This window comes from Aplosporella prunicola, assembly GCF_010093885.1.
Source record: "Aplosporella prunicola CBS 121167 unplaced genomic scaffold K452scaffold_5, whole genome shotgun sequence".
NCBI classification, from domain to species: domain Eukaryota; kingdom Fungi; phylum Ascomycota; class Dothideomycetes; order Botryosphaeriales; family Aplosporellaceae; genus Aplosporella; species Aplosporella prunicola.
In genome coordinates this window covers 1,206,605-1,227,211 of record NW_022983533.1, presented here as the reverse complement: position 1 = coordinate 1,227,211, position 20,607 = coordinate 1,206,605, and the positions used below count along the sequence as shown (strand labels likewise).

General features: G+C 58.9%; 8 protein-coding genes across 8 annotated transcripts; 4 read left to right on the top strand and 4 right to left on the bottom strand.

The window, feature by feature from the left end:
- Positions 1-162: 162 nt before the first annotated feature.
- Positions 163-2,016, top strand: K452DRAFT_316365 (uncharacterized protein). Its single transcript, XM_033543959.1, has 2 exons — positions 163-533; positions 580-2,016. The coding sequence occupies exons 1-2, from the start codon at positions 267-269 to the stop codon at positions 1,702-1,704; spliced, it is 1,392 nt and encodes a 463-aa protein (XP_033401006.1). The 5' UTR covers positions 163-266; the 3' UTR covers positions 1,705-2,016.
- Positions 2,017-3,214: 1,198 nt separating this feature from the next.
- On the top strand, positions 3,215-4,163 carry K452DRAFT_284673 (uncharacterized protein). Its single transcript, XM_033539986.1, has 2 exons — positions 3,215-3,573; positions 3,651-4,163. Exons 1-2 carry the CDS (start codon positions 3,461-3,463, stop codon positions 4,126-4,128), a joined length of 591 nt encoding a protein of 196 aa, XP_033401005.1. The 5' UTR covers positions 3,215-3,460; the 3' UTR covers positions 4,129-4,163.
- A 1,245-nt stretch (positions 4,164-5,408) lies between these two features.
- Positions 5,409-6,203, top strand: K452DRAFT_306194 (glycoside hydrolase family 12 protein; the record flags this gene model as incomplete). Its single annotated transcript, XM_033542966.1, has 2 exons — positions 5,409-5,647; positions 5,708-6,203. The coding sequence occupies 2 exons, from the start codon at positions 5,409-5,411 to the stop codon at positions 6,201-6,203; spliced, it is 735 nt and encodes a 244-aa protein (XP_033401004.1).
- Positions 6,204-7,251: 1,048 nt separating this feature from the next.
- On the top strand, positions 7,252-7,972 carry K452DRAFT_284670 (uncharacterized protein). The gene has a single exon (XM_033539985.1). It carries the CDS (start codon positions 7,476-7,478, stop codon positions 7,932-7,934), a length of 459 nt encoding a protein of 152 aa, XP_033401003.1. The 5' UTR covers positions 7,252-7,475; the 3' UTR covers positions 7,935-7,972.
- A 1,147-nt stretch (positions 7,973-9,119) lies between these two features.
- K452DRAFT_207289 (uncharacterized protein) lies at positions 9,120-10,423 on the bottom strand (the record flags this gene model as incomplete). The annotated part of the gene is made up of 5 exons (XM_033536122.1): positions 9,120-9,332; positions 9,387-9,505; positions 9,562-10,060; positions 10,133-10,291; positions 10,364-10,423. Coding segments are annotated over 5 exons (1,050 nt in total), but the record flags the coding sequence as incomplete, so codon positions are not given.
- Positions 10,424-11,873: 1,450 nt separating this feature from the next.
- Positions 11,874-13,443, bottom strand: K452DRAFT_284666 (uncharacterized protein). Its single transcript, XM_033539984.1, has one exon. The coding sequence runs from the start codon at positions 13,132-13,134 to the stop codon at positions 12,070-12,072; it is 1,065 nt and encodes a 354-aa protein (XP_033401001.1). The 5' UTR covers positions 13,135-13,443; the 3' UTR covers positions 11,874-12,069.
- Positions 13,444-14,822: 1,379 nt separating this feature from the next.
- On the bottom strand, positions 14,823-15,879 carry K452DRAFT_284665 (uncharacterized protein). Its single transcript, XM_033539983.1, has one exon. It carries the CDS (start codon positions 15,776-15,778, stop codon positions 15,110-15,112), a length of 669 nt encoding a protein of 222 aa, XP_033401000.1. The 5' UTR covers positions 15,779-15,879; the 3' UTR covers positions 14,823-15,109.
- A 2,406-nt stretch (positions 15,880-18,285) lies between these two features.
- On the bottom strand, positions 18,286-20,285 carry K452DRAFT_266078 (uncharacterized protein; the record flags this gene model as incomplete). The annotated part of the gene is made up of 5 exons (XM_033538775.1): positions 18,286-18,680; positions 18,802-18,905; positions 18,972-19,269; positions 19,407-20,107; positions 20,172-20,285. 5 exons carry the CDS (start codon positions 20,283-20,285, stop codon positions 18,596-18,598), a joined length of 1,302 nt encoding a protein of 433 aa, XP_033400999.1. The 3' UTR covers positions 18,286-18,595.
- Between the last annotated feature and the right edge of the window lie 322 nt (positions 20,286-20,607).

Below are 20,607 nucleotides of genomic sequence, written 5' to 3'. Positions count from 1 at the left end.
ACTTGCTGAACAGACTTGTCCAAACTGCTGGCATCTAGAGACCCTAGTTCCAGCCGGGCGGTGATGCGGAGCTGCGTCGGAGATCGACAGCAGGGATTCCGAGATCACGTGCAGCAAACGTAAACACCAAAGCTGAGCGCCGACCTGCTCACATAACAATGCCCCCGGCCCAGTGCTCCGCATAGCACAAGTGCGACTTGAAATAACCATTTTTCCGGTCGCCGCCTCCACCTGCAGCTTCTGCGCTACTTCTCGCCGCCCCGACGATGCCGCCTCTCGTGCGCCGCAAGCCGCTCATGGAGCGCATCAGAGCCTTCCTCAACCCATACGACTGGGCGCTGTGGCTCTCGGAGGAGATTTACGGAAACGACTGGGATGATTCCCTGAAGGATTGGACATGGATCATTGGCGTCGTGGTCAACTTGATCTTCATGATCGCAAGAGGAAACTCTGGAGGCTCAAAATACGAGGAAAACGACGATGTGTTTGGCGATTACACGGCGAGAATGGGAAGCGGCTGGCTCAGATGGCTTGTGAGTCGACCTTGCTGGACCTATATGCGCAAGCTGACAGTTCTAGTGTTCCTTTGTAGTCCACCTGCTCTCGTTCATCTCGTTCGTCAACGCCTTCTTCACCTTCCACAGCAAGCGGCACTATCGTCTGTTCGAGACGCCCGTCGAGATGACCCCCACCACGCCCTCGGCACGCCGCGTCCGCGTTGACTCGTCTCCCCTCTCGTCCTCGCCGCTACGCTTCCTCTCGAATATATACGCTGCGACAAGCGCACAATCGCGCGCGCACCCGGACCCCGCGCGTGACGTATGGGAGGTGTCGGTGTGGGACCCGAAGCCAACGTTCCTGCGGCTGTTTTGCCTGTTCAGCCCAGGCCATGTGCTGGTATACTGGCTGTTCCTGCCAATTGCGCCTCTGGATCCACGACCTAGCGTGACCGTCGTCACGGCTATCGTTCTCGGGGCTCTCATGACGGTGCAGCTTAGCTTCATGCAAACGTCGTACTCGCAGCAGATCAAGGACTCAGCGCTGATTCATCGCGAGGTCCTGCACGAGTACGACACCAAGTTTGTGCACCCGAACCTCAACAAGCCGGTTCGCGACGTCGGCATCCAGACGGGAGACATTGACTCCGGCAAGAAGCCCGCCGCCCGAGAAGTCGACACGTACACGCCCAAGACGATCATCAACCGCGGCTTCCGCACCAACCCCAACCCCGTCTACGCCTCGCAGTACGACCCCGACAACCAGCTCCAGCAGCAAGACGAGCGGCAGGCACGCGCTGCGGCCAACACGGCCGGCATGTCCAACCCGTTCTACACGAACACGCCCAAGCGCGTCGCCAACAGCTACACGTCGACGGCGACGGCGATGCACAACTCGCCCGCGGCAGGGGCGGCACGACGAACGACAGGCGGCACGCCGCTGCGGCAGCCGCAGTTCCGGCCGACGACGGACGCTAGCGCAGGCGGCGACGGCGGCAGCCTAGGCGTGTTTGCGCATGCTGCGTCGCCTTTGCGCAAGCCGGCTGGGGCGAACTTTTTGCGCGCCGACGATGTGGATCTCCGCCCGCGCAGCCCGGAGAAGAGGGGCGGTAGCCCGCTGAAGCGGATTAGTACGCCGGCAGACTACAGTGGTAGTGGAGGAACCGAGCGGCAGCGCAGGTCGTATAGGGATAGTGGGAGGTACTGAGGTGGTTTGTGGAGGATGGGTTGGTTGCTTTTGGCGCATGGAACGGAAATGGAAATGGGGCGTTAGGGAAAAGTAAGCGGGCCTGCATGCATCATCGCTTGTTTGTTCTCGTGGTGCAAAAGGAGCACTGGGTGCTGCTGGGGTTTTTGTCTTTGCCGTGCAGCGAGGAAAGAGAGCGGGAGAAGTGGAAGGATTGGAAGGGCGCGCATGGCTTGTTGGTGGTGGTGGCGCCAGTGTCGCTCGACGCGGTGGCCGCAGAAAAAAACATGGGCCATAGGAGTAAGTAGTTGCTCGTGATATTGAAAGACGTACATGCTAAGAGCCCGCGTGCCGCATACCCGTGATAGGTAACTGCTAGCAATATTCGCGGGCGCTTAAGCTGCCGCTGTATGTATGCGTATGAGTGTGTGTATGTATGTATGTATGTATGTATGTATGCATATCAACGACGCAGACACAGACGCAGACCCCCACGCGCCGTTATTGTTCAATACGACTGCACGCAGGCGTCCGCATCTGGTGCTGAGATCCAGATCTGAGTCTATTTACGGTAATCCGTACCTACGTACCTATGCGTGCACATACACGGCGACGCGGCACACTTGTCTGTCTCAACCCTACGTAGAGTAGTACTCCTACATGACGTCCCCTGCCGTGGCCGTGCCGTGGCCGTGCCGTCTTTCCGCCCGCTTTTCCCTTCCGCCCAGCAGATAATCAGCCAAGCACAGCGCGCAAAAGCACGATACTGGTGGGTTGATGGAGCTCGGATGTACGTAGGTGCCCAGGATTGCCGGGGGCAAGGCAACAACAAAAAGTCTCGGCACGCGCGTCCCGCCCGCTCCATCCGCGCGGGGCGCGCATCATCCTCTCCAGTCTCGACCCTCACCGGCCAACAGGCTCAGCTACCCATTGTACCAAGTATCCGCCCATCAGGTGCAGGTACAGGTGCGCGCCAGCAACAACAGCGGCACGCGCGAATCCGTCGCTCGGCCTCGCCGGGCTCGCCGTGACCGCCGTCAGTCGTCACACACACGTACAACGACAACACCGCCTAGCACCAAGCAACCAAGCACCCACCAGCGCCGCACGCGCGTCCCCGCCTGCCGCGTAGCCGGGGAAGGGGCCACAGAACATACGTAGTACGGCGGCGTAGGGCTGGGCTCGGCGGGGAGCCAATCAGGGCGCGGGGCTCGGGCCGTGCGGGCCGGGGAGCGGGGGTGTGATTGGCTGGGGGTTGGGGGGATGGTGATGCCGTGGGGTGCAGGGAGGAAGGGAGGGAGGGGAGGGAGATAGCTAGGCACGCTAGGTAGGTGTGGCTGGGTGGTTTGTGCGGGAGGTCGTGGGCGGCTTCTTGCTTTTAAGTTGGTGCTGGTTGTGGTAGGTATGTACTTGCTTGTCTGCTTCTTGCTTCTTGTTTACTACTGCGAACGAACGAACGACGAACGTACGGACGGACGGACGAACGATCTTCTTTGCCGCTTTGTCGCTGAGCCTGCTGTTGCTGAGGCATCCCGACTGTCTGCCAGGGACTCCCGCCGCCGTACCTACCCACACCCCACACCACAGCTGCGGCTGGGTTACGACTTACAAGTCCCGAGTCAGCAACCTACCTACGCCGGAGATTTTTCTTTTCTGAAAGAGAGAGAGAGAGAAAGAGAGAGGGAAAAAGAGAGAAAAGGGGCAAGAAGAACGAAAAAGGAAACAGAGAAAGAGAGGGAGAGAAAACGAACCACGAACCACAACCACCCGCATCCGCATGAGCAACCTCCTCCAGCTATACGACGCCGTGTTTGCTCCCGCCCACCAACAGCACCACCACTCCGGCCGCCCCCCACCGGGCGAAGCCAGCCTCCTCTGCTCGCCTCTGCTGTAAGCGCGCCTGCCTACCCACTACTCATACAGACCCACCACCATAATCTGATCACTCGTTTCCTCTCCGCGCGCAGCCCCACCACCGCCACCACGATGGCGAAACCGCACGCCTCCGCCTCCGCCTCGGTCCCCTCCCTCGCCGACACCACCACAACTGCCAACGACGACAGCGCCTCGCATCCGCATCCGCACGCGCCTGCTCCGCCGCCCCCGTACCACTCGCACTCCCGCGCCAGCAGCCCGCCCAAGTACGGCGCGATTATCGACTTGGCCGCGTACGGGTCGCCGCCGTCGTCGCCGCCGTCGCCCGCGGATAGTAGGCGCAGTAGCTTGCATTTTTACTCCCATCCCACGGCCAACATGGCGCACGCCAACGCCCTGCCCCGTGAGCCACTGTGGCAGGCCTGGCACCGCGAGCGACGGGCCGTGCTGCGCGCCGCCGAGCACGACAAGAGCATGTTTCTGTTCGCGTGCTGTTTGCTGGGCTTGCTGGCTGTGGCGTTGGGGCTGGGGCTGGGGATCAAGTACGGGACTTGGAGTGTGGAGGGGTGAGCGTGTGTAGAAGGGGGGAGGAGGGAAGGTGGGGTGGAACTGGAAGGGGGTAGGTGGGGTGAGAGAGGGGGTGGAAGGGGTAATTGAGGTGGTGCTGAGGTTGACGCGACGCGACGCGACGCGACGTGATGTGACGTGACTCGGGGTTGAGTTTGGTTGGTTGTTTGTTTGTTTGATGCGGGTGCATGCCTGCATGTATGTACATTATCACGATACGATATCTATCGGCCGGGAGGGGGGATGATTCATCGAAAAGAGAGGGGGAGAGCGAGAGAGAAAAAAGACGTCAGACAGACATAATAGGCGAGGTTGTTATTAGGTACATACTCCTAGCTCGTTCCACGGAATCATTCAATGATAGGAGTATAATAATCGTTCCACGGAGCCAGTCCAGCCTCCTATGAAGAAGGCACAAAATAAAGTAGACGAGCAGCGCCGGGTCGTTGGGGGCACCAGGCGCCTATCTGGAGGCGAGCGGACGGGCCTCCTCTCCACATACCTCGAACCCAGGGGTAAAGAAGGCGACGACGACACGGGACCAAGACACCACGTAGCCAGGCGTGAAACAAGGCGTTGACGCTCGGCAGTTGAAACACAGCAAGCTAACCTAGCATCCATATGACAACAACCCGTTACCCGCCACGCGCCGAAATGAGCCAGCCAAACGGGCACGCACGCACCGGCAGCGCCAGAGACTGAGAGTGAGAGGCAGATTTCCCACCAAGCGACGCGCGCCTGCCCGAGCACCCGGCCGATCCGGCCCCGATGCGTGCGGGCCCGGTTAAGGCTTCCAGATTATTCGGTGCGGGCGGCCTTGCGGACGGCCCCCTCACGCAACCATACGCTTTGCAGCCTAGGGGGGCTGTCTACTTGATGCAGCGAACGGGTATGCGGGCTTGCGGGCGCCGCGTGCGGAGTGCATGTCGCCTACATACGCACCCTACATACGCACCCTACACACGCTACTCGCTACGTCAGCCCCGCGTTGCGGAATTGCTTGTCTCGCGAGTTTAAACCGCCGCAATCTATTCTGCTCTCTGAGCGTCCCGACGAGCCGGGCGGCGACGGACGAGGATGTAGTTACGGACGGAGAGGAGAGGATAGGACCCCTCTAACCCCTGGAGGGCAGCCCGTTGGAAATCACATAAAACGGGAACCAATCCTTCCCCTCCAGAGCGTTTTCTCAGCACCACAGTCCTTCCTTCACACTCCTCCTCACCAACCAACCAAACCCAACCACTCACACTCTTTACCCTCTCACTCTTTACCAACCAACCAAAATGAAGTTCTCCGCCCTTGCCATTGCCAGCGTCGCCGCCGTCGCCTCCGCCGCCCCCGCTACCCTCGAGCGCCGCGCCGACTTCTGCGGCCAGTGGGACACCGTCAAGAGCGGCGACTTCACCCTCTACAACAACCTGTGGGGCGAGGCCCAGGCCACGTCCGGCTCGCAGTGCACCGGCCTCGACAGCGGCTCCGGCAACAAGATTGCCTGGCACACGTCGTGGTCCTGGACCGGCGGGTAAGTCTTATTCCCCCTCTTCTGTTTAACAGCTTCGATCGAGTCTAACACCCTCTCCAGCGCCGGCCAGGTCAAGTCCTACGCCAACGCCCAGATCCAGGGCGGCGGCAAGGCCCTCTCCGCCATCTCGTCCATGCCCTCCAAGTGGGCCTGGACCAACACGGGCAGCGACATCGTCGCCGACATCGCCTACGACATCTTCACGGGCCAGGCCTCGTCCGGCACCGCCGACTACGAGATCATGATCTGGGTCGCCGCGCTCGGCGGCGCCGGCCCCATCTCCAGCACGGGCAGCAAGATCGCGACCGTCACGCTGGCCGGAAACTCCTGGGACCTGTACAAGGGCCCTAACGGCAGCACGACCGTCTTCTCGTTCGTCGCCTCCAGCCAGGTCGATGACTTCAACGGCGACCTCATGGACTTCATGAACTACCTCGTCAAGAGCCAGGGCCTGTCGAACTCCCAGATCCTGCAGACCATCAACGCCGGCACCGAGCCCTTCTCGGGCAGCAACGTCAAGTTCACCACTTCCAACTACGAGATCTCGATTAACTAAGCGGTTGTTGTTGTTGGTATTGTTTGATGTCAACGAAGTGGGGGAAGGATTGCGTTTGCCGCGCTTCTTGTATATAAATAGCTTCTCGGTGGAAATCCAGAGCTTTTTTCGCGACGACGACGGTGCCGACTTCGTGTGCTTCTGTGAACGGTAGTGAACAGTGAGTGGTAGTGAGCAGTGAGTGGTGGTGAGCATTGAGTGGTGGTGATCAGTGAGTGACAATGAGCAGTGCCTGGTGCTTCCATCCTGTAGGTACCCTGCGTGATAGACAATTGATCCGCAACGCCAATGCCAATCCCTCTTGGCTGATGGCGCAACCTACTAGGTGCCGAAGCTATAGCCACTGCTGGCCGCATGGCGCCATGGGCGTCGGACCGCTATGCTGCGGTGCGGTCTTGGCGGTTGCGACTTCTTCCTGCTTGATTGATGGATTGATTGATTGATTCTCTTGCGCCGCTAATGAGTTGGTTGGCTTTATTGGGAAAGGGCTCGAGATTGTGTGGATGGTGGATGGTGGAAATGAGTGTGATGGGAGAAGGGTGAAGATGAAGAGAGCGGGGGTTGGGTGGTGGGGATGGATGAAAGAGATGAAATGGGGATTGGGATTGGATGTTTTTGGGTGGATGCTGGTGTGGATGGATGAGGGATAACATGAAGAAGAAGAAGAAGAAGAAGAAGAAGAAGAAGAAACCACACTCACCCCAAGTCTAGCCTGCACAGCAGAATAGCGGCATAGCCTCCACACACCCCACTCCCCACCCCACCACACCCGATCCCACAGCCTCAGCCCTACCTACCTTGCAAGCTTGTACCGCTCATCCTCCACTCCACCCCGGCTCGAGGATGGGAGAGATATCCATAGGCAATGCCGTCAGCAGAAGAAGAAGCGGAAGAAGAGCCTTCAACGCAACCTAGCCAAGCCCCCACGGCCCTCCAAGGCCCGACCAACGTCCAATGACGTCACAGCCCAGCTCCCGGCGCGGCTGACTGCACAACTAGGTTCTATTTCCTCGATTCGGAAATATCTGAGAAACACAGCCTTCCTCGGACCCCGGTAGCGCTGCGCGTGATTTGCATGCGTATACGAGCCGCGCTGGCGCTGCCTGCATGCGTGCTTGCTGCGGAGGTACATATAGGGCTGAGGACGCCCCGCGTATGAACCTGTCCGCCTTACATATATCATACAGTACCTAGCAATAGGTAGCATCCAACAAGCACGCCACAAAACCACCACCAAACACAAACAACGCCAACACCACAAGCACACACACAATGGCCGCCCACCTCGCCTACCAAAGCACGCTCCAACAGACTCGCTCCTCGGCCCTCCTCTCCCCCAGCGCGAACACGCCCGCCGCGCAAGCTCGCAAGGCGCGCGCCGTCGCTGACTTCGAGGCGGATGTGGCGGTCGCAAAAGCAGCCCGGCGCAACGACACCAACGACACCAACGAAGAGCAAGAAGCGGAGCGGGAAAGGGGGAGGGGCAGCAGGAGCAGCGGCGCCACGGCAGAACAGAGCACAGGCGAGAAAGTCGCGCACGCGATCGCAGGCGGCCAGTTCAGCCACGGGACGCGCACCGCGGGGGATGATTGGCGGGGGGTGAAGGCGTGGGTGAGGGGGAAGGTGAAGGCGGGGGGGAGTCGGAGTCGGAGTGTTGGGGATGGGAAGGAGGGTGAGGTTGTGCGCGTGAGGGAGGAGGAGGAGGAGGAGGAGGAGAAGGGGAAGGAATGAGCGTGATGAGAGCAACTGCTACTGCAACTGCGTTTGTATAGACACACCTATATATATATAAATATATATACCCATGCAACACACCCCATGTAGCATACGCGTCCCCCCGCGTCACCCGCATCCGGCCCACAGACCCGAAGCCCGAAGCCCGAATCCCGGTGCCGGGGGCCGCATTATACGTACATATAGGTATGAATGGGTATGGATGGGTACCTTATATGGGGAACCAGGGTAATTCGGATCAAGCGAGCCGTGGGGGCCGTTGGGGCCGCATATAGGGGCCGCATGTAGGGGCCGCGCCGCTCGCTCGCTCCTGCCGTGTGTATATACTTAGTTAATCTCTCTCCTCTTTCTCTCTCGCTTTTTGCTGTCTGGTTTCTGCTGTGCTTGCACCTCGTTTCTCGCCTCGCACCTTGTTCCTCGTACCTTGCGCCTCGCTCCTCAGTGGTGGCCCCCATACCCGGGAAAAAGCCACGACCACGACCACAGAAGAAAGCTGGCCAATACTATCGGAACACAGCAACAGCAACAATGAATGAGCGTATAACAGTAGGTAGGTAGGTATGTAATAGTATTATCAATTCAGCTCAACGCGTCGTAGCCCCGTAGCCAGCCAGTCCGCAGTACCAGGAACCCACCAAGTACCGTCGACCGTACGTACGTATATCCGTCTTTTCTCCTCTCTAATAAGTAGTAGGTAAGGGGGGTATTTCGTCTTCTTCTCTTTCATCTTCTTTCAAGTCCATTAACCCGACTCGGCCGACCCGATCCACAAAGCCCATGTTAAGGACTCTGCCATCCGCAAACAAGCAAACATGAAAATCCCTTGGCCGTCTGTCCGTCCATCCTGTCCGTTTATCCCGAAAAACGCCGCGCTCCGTGCACATGCCCATGCATGTGGTGGTGGTAGTAAAACAACAGATCTGTACACTTTCTTCTTTTTCCTTACTCCGCCGCAGCAGCAGCACCAGCAGGCGTAGCACCAGCCGGGGTCTCGACGGCAGGCGTTGCCGCCGCAGCAGCAGCATCGGGCGTGGCGACCTTGGCCTTCTTCTTCTCCTCCTCCTCGTCCTCCGGCTCCGGCTCAATGAACCCGTGCTCGTGGCTTCCCTTCTGCTTGAACGCCACGCGCTCGAAGCTCATGCCGCGGCGCTTGCGGCCCACCACCTCGCCGTCCTCGACAACGTCCTCGTACAGCCGCGGCGAGAAGTCTTGCGCGGCTGCGTACAGCTTGAACATGCGCCGCCAGTAGCACGCCTCGGCCGCGGGCGTCAGGTAGCGGTCGCGGAACGTGCGGGCGGATTCCTCGGCGATGCGGCGCGCGGCGGCCGTGTTGGCCGTCAGGTGGTCCATCTTCTCGGCCAGGTCGGAGAAATCGCGCTTTACGGCGACGTAGTTCTAAGAGGCGGGCGTTAGTGGGTGAGAGGAGTTGAAGTCGGAGTAAAAGCTTACCTGTTCCGGACCGTCGGCCTTCAGCAGCGGGTAGTAGTGCGCCACGTAGTCGAGCTCGTGGATCACGGACACGCTGAGGCAGTTCTGCAAGTAGCGGAGGCGGCCGCTCCAGGAGTTGCCTAGCAGGGAGATTGGTCAGCGGCATGGCAAGAGCATCGGGACACGGAAAACAAACCTTCGGTGTGGGCAAGGTACTGGTACTTGCAAAAGTCCTGCATCGGAATCACGTTTTCGCGCGTCATCCAGTTAATCTGCTTGACGTCGCCCCAGGTCTGGTTCTCGGCGGCATTGACCAGGCTCATGCGCAGGTCGTGGTTAACGCCGGTGCTGCCGCGCCACACGAGCTGCGGGATCTTCTCCTCAAACGGCTGCTCGAGCTGCGCGACGTTCTCGCGGAAAGAGACGTACGATCCAACAGCGTCGTCCGAGTACGACCAGCCGTCAAAGTCGGGCATGACCCACACGTCCGGGACGCTCTTGTGGCGGCACCACGCCCAGCGCACGCGGTCCTCGTACTTGCGGTCGCCGCTAATGTCCTGGATGTCGAAGACAAACTCAATGTCCGGGATGTCGGCGGGGTTGGAGATGGCGTTGATGGCGCGGTACATGGACGCCATGGCCGAAAGGGCGCGCGAACGGTCGGCCGACCCGGCGCGTTCCTCGATGATGATCAACTGCCGGGGTGCGTGTCACGTCAGCGGGCTTGTCTCGGACGATCACGGACCGGCGCGGAAAGCAAAACTCACCTCACCGCCGTGGATCATGGCGTGGATCTGGCCGTGGTGGTGGCCGTCGCCCATGTCCTTGTCGGCCGTCCAGATATGGACGTCCTCCTCGCGGATCTTCTTGTCGGCATACCACTGCGACGCGCGCTCGAGCTCCTGGTACAGGTCGGGGAAAGCGGCCTGCGGCGGAAAGAAGGTCAGTCAGAGTTTGGGGTGCAGCAGAGCCGCATAGGGCATGGATGGCGTGCATACATCGCATTGGGCGTCGCTAAGGCCGAAGTTGCGGGCGTCGTTCTCGGCGTCGAAGCGCCAGGTGCCGCCGGTGATTTGGACCTCTTCGTAGCGATGGACTTGGCGGACGGACGAGGGACCGCCGTGCCCGCGGAGGGCACCAAGGCCGAGCAAGGTCAGGGCGAAGAGGGACAGGCCACCGGCCCAGAGGACGCGGCGCGGAGGCATGCGGGAAGCGCCATCCTGGGGAAAGCCGAGGGCCGTGTAGCGCGGCGAGGTGGGAGAGAGGAGTTCGCGCAGGCCCATAGTGGTTGAGGTTGACGGAGAGAGAGAGAGAGAGATGGCGGGTGCTGGAGAGAGAACGAGAGACGGGCACGACGGGAGGGATGCAAATAAGAAAAGAGGGTGGAAATTGGGCAGTTGGGAGCACAGTCCTGAACGGCGACGGGCGGGGACGGCGCCGGGGCCCCTGCGACACGAGCGACAGACTTTTGAGTGGCTTGATGTTGCTGACTGGGCAGCTCGTACTGGCTGGATCAAGGTGGTGCACGCGAGGGGCGTTGGATGGATGGATGAATGGACGGATGCAGATGGTATTACTGCTGCAAGCATGCGTGGATGCTTATCTATGGTAGTCCCATCTCTGCTGTTTTCTTTCTATCTCTAGTTATCTCTCTCTCTCACCTTCTCCCAGACCCTTCTCCCCTCTCTCCCCTATCCCCCGTGCCCCCATCTCGCTCAGGTCTTCTCGCTCGCTCGCGTCTAGCCCTGCGGCGGGACCGGGCGCGATACGCACGGTGGCGGCTAGACCAAGCGAACCAATGGCAAACGGGAGCGCACTGCCAAGCTTCAATGATTTCCATATCGCGGCCCGCCCTATCGCCGCCACTCGTATTGTCGGAGTCCTCGGTCGCCGTCTAGCTCCAAGCACCAGGGGGGGCACAACATCCACCTCCCACTCCCCCTTTGCTCAACATCCTCATTTACACCTCCAAGCCTCCATCCTGCGGCTCCTGCGCTTTGTTCTGAATCGCGCAAGCTCGCGCTCTCGACCCCAGCCTCGGCCGCCTCCACAGCCCCTCCACGAGCCGCATTGCTCAGCCCCAGCTGCCCGGATGCACGGATCGTCTGGGTTCCGGCCGGATTGCTGGATTGTCGAGCTTCTTTGAGCTGGCTGCTTCTTCAGCTCGCTTCTGTGCCGCCATGGCGTCCGCCGTCAAAGGCAAGGAGAGTCGCGAAAGGTTGGAGACTTTTCCCTCCAACTCATCGGTTCCCCTGGTCTCCCTCGTTCCTTGCATGTGTCTGCACCATGCTGTCACTCAGGGCTAGCGTGTGAGGCTTGTCGTGCGAAAACATGGCTTCTGATTGGTGTATCTCCGTGCCTGCTTTTGTTTCTCGCAACTCACACCCCACACACCCCTGACTTGACGCCAACAGCACGTGAAAGTGAAACATTATGGCGCAGATGGCTGATCGAGATTAGATGTCCTGTATTACGACATTTTAGCGAAGCACGCCAAGTGAGCTTGCTCCGACGTCACATTCGATTCCTTAATCAACTGCCTACTTTCTCAAAATCAAGTTTATTACTATCGCCACGATCGCTCTCGACTTCATATGAGTTCATACTCTACACAAACGCTCCGATCCAGATGTAGCTGGCGCGCTAGCCCACCACCGCCGCCACCAAGACATCTCGATCTAGTCCCAAGCCCCCCGATCCATCTCTAGCTGACCGGCGCGTCGCAGTCGTGGTACGCCCCCAGTTTCAGCAGCTTCTTGGCGTTCTCGCGCCCGATGGCGCGGTAGTTGTCGACGCCGCCGACGGCATCCTGGATCTCCTTTGCCTGGCCGTCCCACCAGGCGCAGCAGTTCTCAATGGTCTCGTAGGGGTAGTCGACGCTGAAGAGGATGCGATCAACGCCAAGCTCCTCGACAACGTACTTGAGCGTGTGCGTCGAGTAGTGCCCGCTGGTCGTGAGCCAGATGTTCTGCTTGAAGTAGTCGTAGATGGTCTTCTTGCACATGCGCTCGTGGCCCTGCTCCTTGGCAATCGGCTTCTTGACGTCCTCGAGCCAGTGGTTGATGCGCCAGAAGTCGAAGGGCAGGTGCTCGCCCAGGTGGCCGACGATGATCTTGAGTTTGGGGTGCCGGTCAAACACGCCGTTCACTATCATCCCCATCAAGTGCAGGTTCACGCCGTTGGCAAACGACAGCGGCGGCCCGATCAGCCACTTGCGCTGCGCCCACAGCTTCTCGTACACGATGCCGCTCGGCGCCGCCGGGTGGATATACACGGGCACGTCCAGCTCCGTCACCACCTCCCAGAAGGCGTCGTACTGCGGCTGGTCGTAGAAGAGGTACGTCTCGCCGTCGGGCCCGGCGTGCTGGAAATCGCAGAGCAGCGCGCCATGGAAGCCCAGCTGGGTGACGCAGCGGCGCAGCTCCTGGCCCGCCTGCACGGGATCGTGCATGCTCAGCGCGGCGAAGGCGCCGAGGCGGTCGCGCTTGCCCGCGATCTGCCCCGCGACCCAGTCGTTGGTCTCTGTGGCGGCGCGCTCGGCGTCGGCCTGCTCGTGCCGCCCTTGGATCCCGGGCACGGTCAGCGACACAATCGTGTACCCGATGCCGTGCGCGTCCGACAGCTTGACCCGCTCGTCGTTGATGTCGCTGATTTGCCGCATGTACCGCGCGCGGTCCGACGGCTCGAGGTAGAGGGCTGCTTCGCGGGCGGATTTCTCTTCCATGCCTGCGCGCTCGTAGGCTTCTTCGAGGGCGATTTTGCCGAGCATGTTGGTGGTGGTTGAGGGTGGTGAGGAGGGTGTGTGTATGTTGGTTTGACAGTGAGTTTCTGTGTTTGTTGGAGGTGCTGTTGCTTTGCAGTGAGTTGCTGCTGTCGCTGCTGCTAAACACCACTCACCGCGGCCCCCATCCATCTTATACCCCCCTCCCCTCTCTTCTCTATTGCCCATCACCACTTAGCACACACACCAACCCCGCCGTCACCACCACGCAGCACTTCGCACTCGCGTCGGCCTCTCAACGCCCCCTCGTACGAACTCACACACTTGGAGTTCGTACGAAGCCAGCCTCGCACGCTCGCACGCACGGCCACGATCGACTGCGGGGTGCTAGGTCTCGTCACCATGAAGTGACCTCCGCGGTCGGAAGTGGTCCGCTCCGCGTCGGAAGCGTCTTCCGAGGCCGAGGGGCGGGCCGTGCGCAGGGCTGCTCACGAGATTTAATCCGTAGGTACGTGGTATGTCGTGAGTGCGGGCGGCGGACGGGAGGAACCGGTCACGGCGGCGTGGGTGTGCGTGCTGATCTGGTGCGAGGGGCCGTCGTCACTAGGTAAGGAAGGTGTGTTCACTGTGTTGGTGCTGGGTGTCGGATGGGGGTGCGGGGTGTGCGTTCACGTGTGGCGCTGCCTCGCTGCCGTGGAGGTGCAGCCAACAGCGGCTTTCGAAGCGTCGTGCTGGTGCTTGCTTTCTTGCATGCTTCCTCGGACGAGGGGACTGCGTGGCAGAGGCGCGTTGTTGACGTTGTTGTTGTCGCGTCGCGCCATGCGCTTTCTGGTGCTAGGGAGGCACTGTACCTGTCCCTGCGCACTGAGCGGGTTAGGTTGCGCGTGCTATTGCGCTGGTCAATTGCTGCGTTTGTTTTGGATGGGGTTCTGTGGTAGTAGGTCGGTGGTTTTTGAAGAATACTGACTGGTGCCTTGTTTTAGTCTTATGGCAACCCCATGCGCACACCATCTACGTTCTTTCATAACCACGCGCTGTTTTTTGAGGACGATGCGGTCCATCTATTGAATGAACATCGACTGCCTCTGGCAGTGTTACGGTTTACGACTGATTTGGGCCGCGACTTCGTTCATTGATAAGTATATCCATCATGGGTTAGCGTTGATGCGTAACGCCGTTGCAAGTCACCGTCCTTTGTTTATTTATGCCTTCTTCGCAGGCAAGGCTTCTTGAGCGGAAACTATACCGACCAACAGAATATACAACAAGCTCTTTAACAAAGCTTAATGGTTGGCAGGACGTAGCATCTTCACGTATTACTCGCACTTTTGAACGCGCAGAGAATCCAAGAATAAATTGTCTCCAGCTCAGACCCCCCAGCTATAGCCACCGTCATGCGTCCGACCAAAACTGTCACACGCCGCCATGCCACACCTCGTAGTAGCCATACGCGAAGGGTCTTAAACAAGACCACCATCGTAGAGGTAGCCGCAAGCGCCGTTGGAGACGACGTAGCCACTGGCGCGGCCGACCTGCTCGCGGTAGAAGGCCGGGGAGTTGCCCTGGGAGGGGCAGGTGTTGTCCTGCCTGCGGAGGAGGACGCAGTTGCCGGTGTTGACGGCGTAGGCGGAGCCCTGGCAGAGGTTGAACTGCTGGCAAGCGACGCAGCAGTCGTAGGCCGAGTTAGTACGGGTCGAGTTGAAGGTGCTGATGATGCCGGCGCCGTTGTTGAAGACGTTGTAGATGGTGCCGCCGTTGGCGGCCACGGTGGGGCCGAGCAGGTTGTTGGTGCCGCAGGCGGCGTAGAAGGTAGCGGTCGCGGTGGCCGTGGCGACGCTCGTCATAGTTGTCGTGGTGATCGCTTCGACGACGACCGTCTGCGTCACGGTGGCCGTCGTGACGAACGCTGACGTCGCCTGCACGTTGGCGGGCGTGGCGGTCGCTATCGCCGTGAAGGTCTGGAAGACGGTCGTGCCTGTGGGGTCGGGCGTCACGGTCGCCGTCGACGCTATGTTGGTCGCGACTATGGTGTTCGTGTACCGGATGACGACGGTTTCGGAGCCTGCGCGGTTAGCTTGCCATGGACGAGGAGTTGGGGAGTGGAGCGCTTACATTGGACGTAGCCGTTGAAGAGGCCAACGCCGACGCCGACGGGCAGGAGAGGGTTCAGGTTGAGGTCGGTCTGGCGCTTCTCGAGGCTGGTGTCCTCGACGGCCTCGAGGCCCTCGGCGGGCAGAGCATAGCGGCGCCTCGCCGCGCGGTTGGCCGGGTAGGCGGTCGCGGTGGTGTCGACGACGTTTAGGAAGCCGATGGGTGGTGGGATCGTCGTCGTCGTCGTCGACGTGGACTGCAACCACACGACCACGGTGGAGGTTCTGGTAGTGGTGATGGTCGTGGTCGCCGTGGCCACAGCGGTGGAGGTGGTGAAGAAGACGTCAGTGTTGGGAGGCGCGGTGACGGTGGCGGTGGCGACGACGGTTGACGTGGTGGTGATGGTCTGCTGCGGGACGGTGGTGGTGATGACGGGCGCGGTGACGGTCACAAAGTACACCTGGGCCGTCGTCGTCGTGTTGACGGCCGTCGAGACGAACGGGAGCTGGATGGAGATAAGGTCGGTATGGCAGGACGTGATGGTCGTCGTCTGCGCCGCCGCCCAAGCTGGGAGCAAGAAGAGAAGTGGGTTGAAATACATCCTGTCGGGTGCCAAAACTTGGCAGGGAGCTGAACCTGAAGCGAGTGTGTAGGATGTGCTGCTGATGGAGAGTAACCTCGTCGAATTTATATACAGACGCCATGTCCGAAAGCGGCTCCACGATGCTGCTGCGATGGTGAATTCCTCAGGGAGTCTCCTGACCCCTCATCGCCTGCACAGGGATGACAGGGTGAAGATCCGTTTAGTTCTGTCAGAGGTACTACTTCCCACCCCCATCGGCCGAGGGATTGCAATGTCGAGGGAGGGCAGAGGTGGCCCCGCGGGGTGCGGGGGAGCGGGGGACGACTAGCCGTATGGAGGAGCATTTTTTCCTTGGTCAGGAGCCCATTGCCAACCAAAGGAATGAATTCGGCTAAATTTCCGTCAAGTCGGTATTGCGGAATGAGTTTGGTGGTGGTCAGTGACGATTGGACGTTATGGGAGTATGGTTTTGGAATGCCACTATTGTCTGTTACACCAAGCGGCCTGAGCCGGAGCGGCCCGATGATCCTATACACGCGAGAAGCTTAGCGAGTCTTCTACGGAAATGCCTAGAATGGTCGCTCTGGATAGTTGTACTTTGAATGTAGATCTGTGTCAGTATTTCACTGATGGATGCTATCTTACACCCGTTGTCTAACCAAAATCTTCAGAGGCCCGCCCTGCTTGCATTTCCCATTCCCTAATTTCGCTCTTCCGAATGGCATTTCAATCGCGATGCATCGAGGTCCATGTTCAGCCACTTCCCACCTGCGCGCCACCGACCAGAACACCAGGCTCCAGAAGGCGTTTGCCTGACGAAAGCCCCTACAAAAGCAAGTCAAAGCGACAAGGGTCATGCGGGGAATCACGTATGACAAATGACAAATGTGGAGATAAACCCAACCTCACTCTCCGATCACGAGCTGACTACGTACCGCTCTCGTGTCCATTCTTGAACGCACTCATTCAGTAATGCACGCCCCCTTTCAGCGGCTCAGACTCCAAAGTTTGCGAGAAAACATCGTATCAAATCAGTGCTTCAGTTGGAAAACCATCGTCCGATATGCATGCACACCACGCGATTATGGACAGGAGCGGGCCGGGCCGGCGAGAAGTTCGACTGTGATAGCAGAGCTATTAGCATGGAAGGTCCGGGGCTTAGGCGCAAACGTGCCTTGCTTCGAGCAACAACGCTCGGTCCCGCCACGTCCGCCGCCAAGGCCGTCGATGGCTTCCCAAATGCGTGCAAGGTTCTCGCCTGCCATGGCGATGGTGTGCGGGACGGGGAAATCTTTGCGAATTCCTGCACGCTGCAACGGCCTGGGTCCGGCAAAGAAAGCTCGAATCCTGCGCCTCGCTGCCAGCACGAGTGCGCCCAAGATCTGCGGTGGCGGATATCGAAATCGTCTTTTTGTGAGTGTTGATTGTAGCCACTCACTCCTAGAATCGTCTGTCTTCGCCATGTGGAAACTGGTTTTCTACAATGTGGAAGTCTATTCGAGCCATTGTATTGCCCGCGGCTACATTTAGTTACGAGCGAGAGTCTTCCTGCATTTCATGGCTCTCAAAAGCCTACTATGACGACGTATCTTTGTGTAATCTTGCGGAAATAAGGCAGAGCCGATAGCATTCTCTACTTAAGAAGTGGCGTCCGTCTTATGCAGTGGTATTACCAATGCTTTAACTACCAAGGGAATATGCTTGTGAAGTCTAGCCTGGTCCAGAATCCTATCGCACTTTCTCAGGGCAACTACAACTTGTCACGAATCTGCAAAAACCTGCTTTGATCAGGGCAGTTGTACGTGATCGTTTATGCGTCGCGAAAAGCACTTAAGTGGTTGTCAGACGATGAATGTACAGTGATCTTTTGAGTTTCGGATATCTGTATAGTGTTGCGATATCGTTCACCTAATGACTGAGATGCTCATGAACGTTCTGATATCACTATCGAAATTGCTGCTCATAAATTCAGTAATACTGATATGTATATTGCCAGAGAAGAAGCATAATGCATGAACTTAGGACACAATGCATATGACGGAACATTGCCACATCTACCATTGATCCTCCGCCTGCTCCATCCACCTACGGTGATATTTTATGCTTCCATCAAACATGTCAGCTTTTAGCATTTCACACCAGCGAGTCTACAGACACTTCAACCTGATTTCTAAGTAACAGACCTCTCCCCTTTTCACTGACACAGTAACGTGATAGTTATAGTCTTCTATAATTATTAGTAGATCAGCACGATGCATTTAACAACAACTTATTTCTCGCCTGAATCTTACCGCCACATGTTACATCCCCGTTGATATTTAGCTAGAAATGTAATAACTATAAAAGTTAAGTAGAAACAAAATAGTATAAGTAGTAGCCTAAGACTTTAGTAATTCGCAAAAGCAAAAGAAGGGGTTCTCACCTTAAAAGCTACTTATCTTAGGTACTATATTACCCCGTATAAGATTACTATAACTTTTAAGAGGGAAGAACGAATACTAAATAAAAAAAAGCCCCCCTCTTAACTATCTACGTATACGACTTAACTATATATTAAGTAGATAGAGCACTTCTTACGCAGTTATAGCAAGCCATCACGGCAAATCCAGCCATTTCTATAAAGCCACACAACAGCAAAAACACTCGGCATATATAAGAGCACATAAACAAAGACAAGACACGAACAGGCAGATAAAAAAATTGCGTGCTCCTATATTCCCCGGCAGCAACAACAAGGCTCAAAACCTAACCAGCAAGCCGTCCTGCCCAAGGTGTCTAGACAGGGCCTAGCGACTACAACGGCCCAGCAGCAAACTCTGACTTACCCGCCTTCTCTTAATCTCGAGCATCGCTAGCAGCATAGTCGACCTCCTTGAACGCGTCGTAGCCATACAACCACGGCTGGATCTCCGGACACGTCCTGCATTAAGCGGTCAGTGCACTAGCATTGCAACATCTGTACCCACCCACCCTCACCCCTCTCCCCACCCGGACCCCCAGCTTCGAGCATCTCTGCATAGACAAAGTAGGGAGGGACTCACCACCGACTCGGAAACGCGCAGTCGATCTCCCCGCCCAGCTTGGACAGGAACAGGGCGTCGCGGGCCTCCTGCTCGGGCCCATCCGGCAAGTGGAAGGCCTCTCTCTACGCCACAGCATCAGCACACATGAAATAGCCACTCGCACACACGCCAAGCAGCGACGTATGTACCTGCATGAACGACTCTCTTGCAATCTTCTCGCCCCTCGCCTTCCGCAGCCGCTGGAACAGGCGCAAAGCCCGCTGGACATCGGGGCCCGGCGCGACGACGCCCGCCAGCGCGCGGCCGAGGACGGCGCCGTCCTCGAGCGCCGAGTTGGCGCCCTGCGCTAGGTAGGGCAGCATGGGGTGGCAGGCGTCGCCGAGCAGGGCAAGGTTGGCGCGCGGGCTGAGCCACGAGTCGAGCGCGGGGCGGTGCATGAGCTTCCATTTGTCGACGGCGGAGACGTGGGAGAGGAGGCGGGTGAGGCTGCACTGCATGGTCAGCGGCCGGCGTGCAGCTTTTCTCTTTCTTTCTTTCTTTCTTTCTTTCTTTCTTTCTTTCTTTCTCCCCTCGCTCGCTCTCTCTCCTTTCATCAAGGAAAGAACAGGACGGGACGCACGCACATGGGATCCCAGCCCTCGAAGAGGCGGCGCATCTCCTCGACCGACGAGCCGCGCTGGCGCGCCACGTCGGCGGGCAAGTCGTCCGGCACCAGCAGCACGAGGTTGTACAGCTCGCCGGCACGCATGCAATAGCCGACGGCGTGCGCGCGCGGCCCGATCCAGAAATGCACTTCGTTGGCGCGCACCCACGCCCGTAACTGCGCATCCGCAATCTGCTCCACGCCCAGCACGACGCGGAAGGCCAGGTCGCCGGTCGGGAGCGGGGCGTCGGCGCGGCCGAGCACGCACTCGCGGCAGCGGCTCCAAAGGCCGTCCGCCGCAACCACAACATCGGCGTCCCACGTCTTGCCGTGGACAGTGCGTACGCGTGCAGTGTGCTGCCCGGCACCCAGGCCCAGGTCATGGTTCAGGTCCAAGTCCAGCGCATCAACCCGCTCGCCGACCCGCAGCACGACGCCCAGGGCGCGGGCGCGCGCCACCAGCGCCGCGTGCAGGTCTGCGCGATGGACGTCGGCGAAGGGGGCGGCGTAGCGGGCGCGCATGGCAGCGGCGAAGCCGGGCCCGGAGTCAGCGAGGACGGGGCCGGAGAAGCGGTGGACCTGGAGGCGGGCGGGCTCGACGGCTTTCAGTGCGCTAGTAGAGATGGCCCAGGTGTGGAGGAGGCGCGTCGCGTTGGGGGTGAGTTGGAGGCCGGCGCCGATCTGGGGGGCGTGGTGGGGGTTAGCTTTGTTGTGGGGGTGCGGGGAGGTGGTGGGGTGCACGCACTTCGGTGAGCGAGCGAGCTGCTTCGAGCACTGTGACTTTGTGCCCGGAGCGCGCGCATTCGATTGAGGCGGCGAGGCCGCCGAGCCCGGCACCTACGATTAGGATGGACAGCATGCTTGCTGAGAGCGTGGAGTACAGGATATCAGCTATAACTACGTGTTCGCGGGCCGAGGAGTGGAAGCGAGGTCCGAAGCGGTGCGGAGCTCGGTGTTGCGCTGCGTTGCGCTGCGTGGGACTACCGGTAGCTCTGTAAGCTTGTATAAGATTAGTTTAGCGGCGTGTTATGTATGGGTAAAGACTATGGGACTTGTAAAAAGCTCTTTGGGTCGTTATAAAAAGCACAATTCATAATCGCTGGACATGTGTAACGATGAAAAGAAGCGGTCACTCTATGAAGATATAAAAATAAAAGACACAAAGGTACGAAGGGATCAAA